At 49.0% G+C, this 4,795-nt stretch overlaps 1 protein-coding gene across 1 annotated transcript in view; it reads right to left on the minus strand.

Moving 5' to 3' along the window:
• Window positions 1-1,668: 1,668 nt before the first annotated feature.
• The window catches only part of LOC108571473 (fat-like cadherin-related tumor suppressor homolog), a 4,568-nt gene continuing 1,441 nt past the window's right edge, over window positions 1,669-4,795 (minus strand). Inside the window, exon 2 of the mRNA XM_017933528.1 lies at window positions 1,669-4,423. Within this exon, the coding sequence (XP_017789017.1) occupies window positions 1,669-4,423 (2,755 nt within the window). The remainder of the gene's footprint in view (window positions 4,424-4,795) is intronic.

Raw genomic sequence — 4,795 nt, forward strand, 5'->3', positions numbered from 1 at the left:
AAATTGGAGCGGCTGCTATAGGGCTCGAGAGCCCGATTTTAAAGTATTGTTACGCTCGATTCTCATTCCGGACCGAACAATCGAACGGGGGCTCGCGAAAATACCGGCGATTTTGCGCAGCAAACACAACTTGCTGTTTCTCAACGACTACTCGGAGTCAACTGCCCTCTTGACCTGTTGCGAATTAGTCGAATTAGCTCTCTTTGCCCGGGAGAGTAATAGAGTGTTGCATTCCGGCGAATAGATCGGCGTTGCGACGCGGTTACGTTTCTTTCACTTTGTATAATAGGTATAATAGGTTCTTTGAGGATTTCATTGTGTCACAGAGTGTGATTTTTAAGATGTTTTAATTTTCTTTTCAGAGACAATTATATTGTAGTTTATTTGGGAGAGTAGTATTTGTAGTAGATAACAATTTAGGTCAAAGAAGAAACTTCGTTATAAGTTTCTTTTCGCAAGCTCGCTGCTCTGAACTCTGTGCAACTATGAAACTGTCGAATCTGAACTGGGGAAACTTGCCAACTAACCGAATTCGACGCATTATACAGAAGTTCGAGCCTAAATGCAGGGGAAAACTCGAGTAATATTTTCATAGAGCGTCTCAACTATCGATCCGGTTTCCGGTGGAATTGAGCGAAGAATTTTGCGCGTGGAAATTTTCGAAGTTGCGAAGAAATGAATTGAAATCGACCGTTGATGCGGTGCAGACACCAAATGGGAGGGGAAAGTTGTCGGTGGAGAAAAAAGAAAGGTTAATATGCAAACGACAGTTTTGGCAGCCCCGGTAGTTTGATGGAAGTGACGCTCGTTAAGAGGTGAGGTGGGACTTCAATGAGCGCTTATACCGACGCCCCCGATTGATTCTGCTCTTCGTTTAAAATTTAAATTTCTCATTAACGGACGCTTCATGAAAGAACAAGCATTTTGCCGCTTTGCCTTGTCGAAACGAACAATGACTTGTGAAATTGAAATTTTCGTTCAGAAATTTTTAAATATTCAAAACTTTCAATACTCTCGAATATTCTAAATTGTTAACAATTCAAATATTCTAGCTTTCAAGTGTTTAACTTTAAAATTTTCAAATATTTAAATTTTTAAATTGTCAACGATTTATTATTTTTAAATTGTCAAGGATTCGTAATTTTTAAATTGTCAAGGTTTCATAATTTTCCCAACTTCCTACATAAATGAAATATGAACGATATCTGAATATTAATAATCTAAGTATTCGTTGAAACGTATATTTGAAACCTTGAGACACAACGATTCTCTTCCCTCGTTTCATAGCGGAACGGTAGCGAATATCGAGTTTAATTGACTACGGTTAATTTATAGGTTTACCGAGAGCCCTGTTGCTGGAAACTGTCGGCGCCTGTCCAGCAACAACATCGGAGCGCCGATAAATTTCTGTTATTGCGCGGGATTAAAGATAATCGGATGAAAAAGTTAAATATTGTCGCACCACGCTGCCGCTCGTTAATATTCTCCGCCCCTCTTTTATATTCGCGTTCAGCGGTTCGCGTGTTAGACGAGTCGATTTACTCCTGTTTGCAACTTTCTTTTTTATCCCGACAAAATCGCTGTGAAAATAATACAAAACACGCGACGAACACGACACGTACGTCACTCTACCGACTAAACTTGAACGATAAATTAAATTAGAGTTATTCAATAACCGTGTAAAAATAAAATAATCAAAGTGTACTCACCTTCGTTATCGATGGAGAAGATCCCGATGCCGTCTCCTCCTCTAATGGTGTATCCAATCCTCGAGTCACTTCCCAGCGGATCAGCATCCTTAGCGTGCACAGTAGTCACCAAAGTCCCGATCGGTTGATTCTCGAACACATTCGCGGACACGACAAAATCGTCGAACACAGGCGCGTGAAGATTCTCGTTCACGTCGACCACGTCTATGATAACCATCGTTTCAGAGGACAAAGACGGTTCACCCCTGTCTTTAGCCACTATCGTCAACGTATGCACCTGACGTTCCTCGAAGTCCAAATTCTGCGTGGTCCTGATCGTACCTGATACTTTGTCCACCTTAAAGTAACCTTCGCTCTCCATAGCGTCGGACAGGAAGTACTCGATGTCACCTCCGGCGCCTTCGTCAGGGTCGATGGCGTCCACGACCGCGACAACGGTCCAAACCGGCACGTCCTCGCGAATCTTCACCGTGTAACTGGGTAAGGCGAACGTAGGAGCATTGTCGTTCACGTCGTCCACGGTGACGCGAACCAAAGCGTCTGAGTACAACGGAGGCGTGTCTGTGCCTTTGCCGCCGTTATCCTGCGCGCGTATTCTCAACTCGTAGATCTCCTGTCGCTCCCTGTCCAATCTGCCGAAAACGCTCAGCACGCCAGTCACCGGGTCCACGCGGAAATCGTTCGTCTCGGTCACCAGGGAATAAGTGACACGCGCGTTCTCGCCGAGATCCGCGTCAGTCGCGTTCGCCCGCCACACGTTCGTTCCGTTCAACGCGGTCTCCGAGATCCGGAAGCTCGCCAGGGATTTCTCGAATTTCGGCGCGTTGTCGTTCACGTCGAGAATCGTAACCGGCAACATCTTCGAGGCGCTCTTCTGAGGCTTGCCCAGGTCGTACACGCTGATATTCAGGAAATATTGACTCTCTCGTTCCCTGTCCAGGTAGCCTATCACGTTCAAGTCACCCGTGTCCGGATCTATACCGAACACAGAGTCCCTGTCACCGCTGGAAATACAGAAGACCAGTTTCCCGTTGTAATCCAAGTCCCTGTCTCTAGCTCGTATCCTGACCAGCGTCGTTCCTATCTTCACGGATTCGTTCGCCTTGATCTCACTGGGGAAGTCGATGTATTCGGGTGCGTGCACGTTCTCCCCGTATCTACTCGGAGTGAGAGTGTACTCGTCGTCTTTCGACGGCATGTTGTTCCTCTCCGCGAGAGCAATAGCTTCGGTTATCCTTCGAGCGACGCCGGTGTCTTTGCACTCGAACGCTCCGCTCTGATCTGATATTATTCTTCCCTGCGATCCTAGGTTCCTCTTAGCGTTCACCAGGTGCATGTGTACAGGGTTGACGTCCGCGAAGTGCGAGCCATCCGTAGCGGTGACGTTCACTACTCTCTCGGTGACTTTGATGTCGGAAAGATCGCAAGCTACGGACAGTACACCGCTGGCGGAGTCCAGCGCGAAGCAACCGTCCTCGTTCCCAGAGACGATGCGATAACTGATGATGTTACCGGCGTCGAAATCGATCGCTGACACCGTGATGATCTCCGAGCTTATGGGCACGTACCTGGGCACGTGGCCGGTGCATTCTATCCTCTCGAATTGCGGCCGGTTGTCGTTCACGTCGCGAACCTTCACGTGCAATTGCATCTCAGCTTGTCTCCTGTACGGCAGACCCCAGTCGCTGACTCTTACATGCAACAGATACTCCCTCTTCATGGTCTCGTAGTCGAGCACCTGCTTGGTCTTCACGATACCGGAGAAATGGTCGATCTCGAACGGCACCTTTTGGATATTGTCGATGCTGTACGAGATGTAGGCGTTCTCGCCGGAGTCACGGTCCTTCGCGGTGATCTTCACGACCGCGCTTCCAGCCGGCTCGTTCTCGTCGATCCACACCTCCATCTCGGACTGCTCGAACGTCGGATCGTTGTCGTTCGTGTCTACCACGTTGATCTTCACCTTCGCCGACGACTGTTTCCTCGTGCCGGCGTTCCCCTGGTCCACCGCCGATATCGTCAACGTGTAGAACGCCTTCTTCTCCGCGTCCAGGTTCACCGCGGTGTACAACATGCCTGTCTCCGCGTTCACGTAGAATTCTCCGCCCTCGTTGCCACCCACGATCTCCAGGAACACCAAAGCGTTCCTACCTTCGTCCGCGTCGGTCACTTTCAAACGTATGACCGGCGTGTTGATGGGAGCGGTCTCCGGTACTTTCACGTCGTAGATCTCGCGGCTGAACACAGGCGCGTTGTCGTTCAAATCGGCCAGATGGACGGGCACGAATTTGTAGCTGAAACGCTGAGGCACGCCCCGGTCCATCGCGCGCAGCGTCAAATTGTAGCCTTGCACGGCTGTCTCCCGGTCGAGCAGGTGCAACACCTCGATGTTGTATTCGCCAGAGTGCGGCCCGCCAGCTGGCCGCACCCTGAAGTGACCGGCTGGATCACCGCCCACGATGTCCAGGCTCGCGATCTCGCCGTGAACACCCTCGTCGTTGTCGACCACGCGAACGATCGCGTAGATGTCCGCGTTCGAGTGTTCCACGATGTCCGGCAAGTGATGCACGTAGATTTCGGGAGCGTGAAGGTTCACCTGCCGCACTTTTATCGTTACTTTCGCTGTGCTGGCTCTGTTGCTGCCTCCGCTGCGGAACAGCGCGCCGCGGTCCTTAGCTAGCACCACCAGCTCGTGGATCGCTTTCTCTGAGTATCTGAGTGGAGAAGAGACGGATACGTTTTTTTTTTTCAGAGGGAGAAATTCAAATGTATTTAGAAGAATTTGATGGTGTATCATTTCCATTGGAAATAACCGATGCACTAAAATAGGCGATCAAAGGTATTTCAAAAATGTCGCGCAACTCTACTCGAGATAAACCTCGTCTATCCTGTCAAACACGAAGTATACTTATAAATAAGCGAAACCACTTTGAAACCTCCATCTACGGCACAATTTTTCAACCTCGAACCTGACACGCTTTCAAACTTTGATCGCCCATTCCGAGACCACTCTACATACTTCACGACCTAATATTCACTTCGGGCAACAAGCGAAGAAACCCAAACAACCAATCAGACCGGTGAAA

Source organism: Habropoda laboriosa, unplaced genomic scaffold (genome assembly GCF_001263275.1).
Source record: "Habropoda laboriosa isolate 0110345459 unplaced genomic scaffold, ASM126327v1 scaffold40, whole genome shotgun sequence".
NCBI lineage: Eukaryota > Metazoa > Arthropoda > Insecta > Hymenoptera > Apidae > Habropoda > Habropoda laboriosa.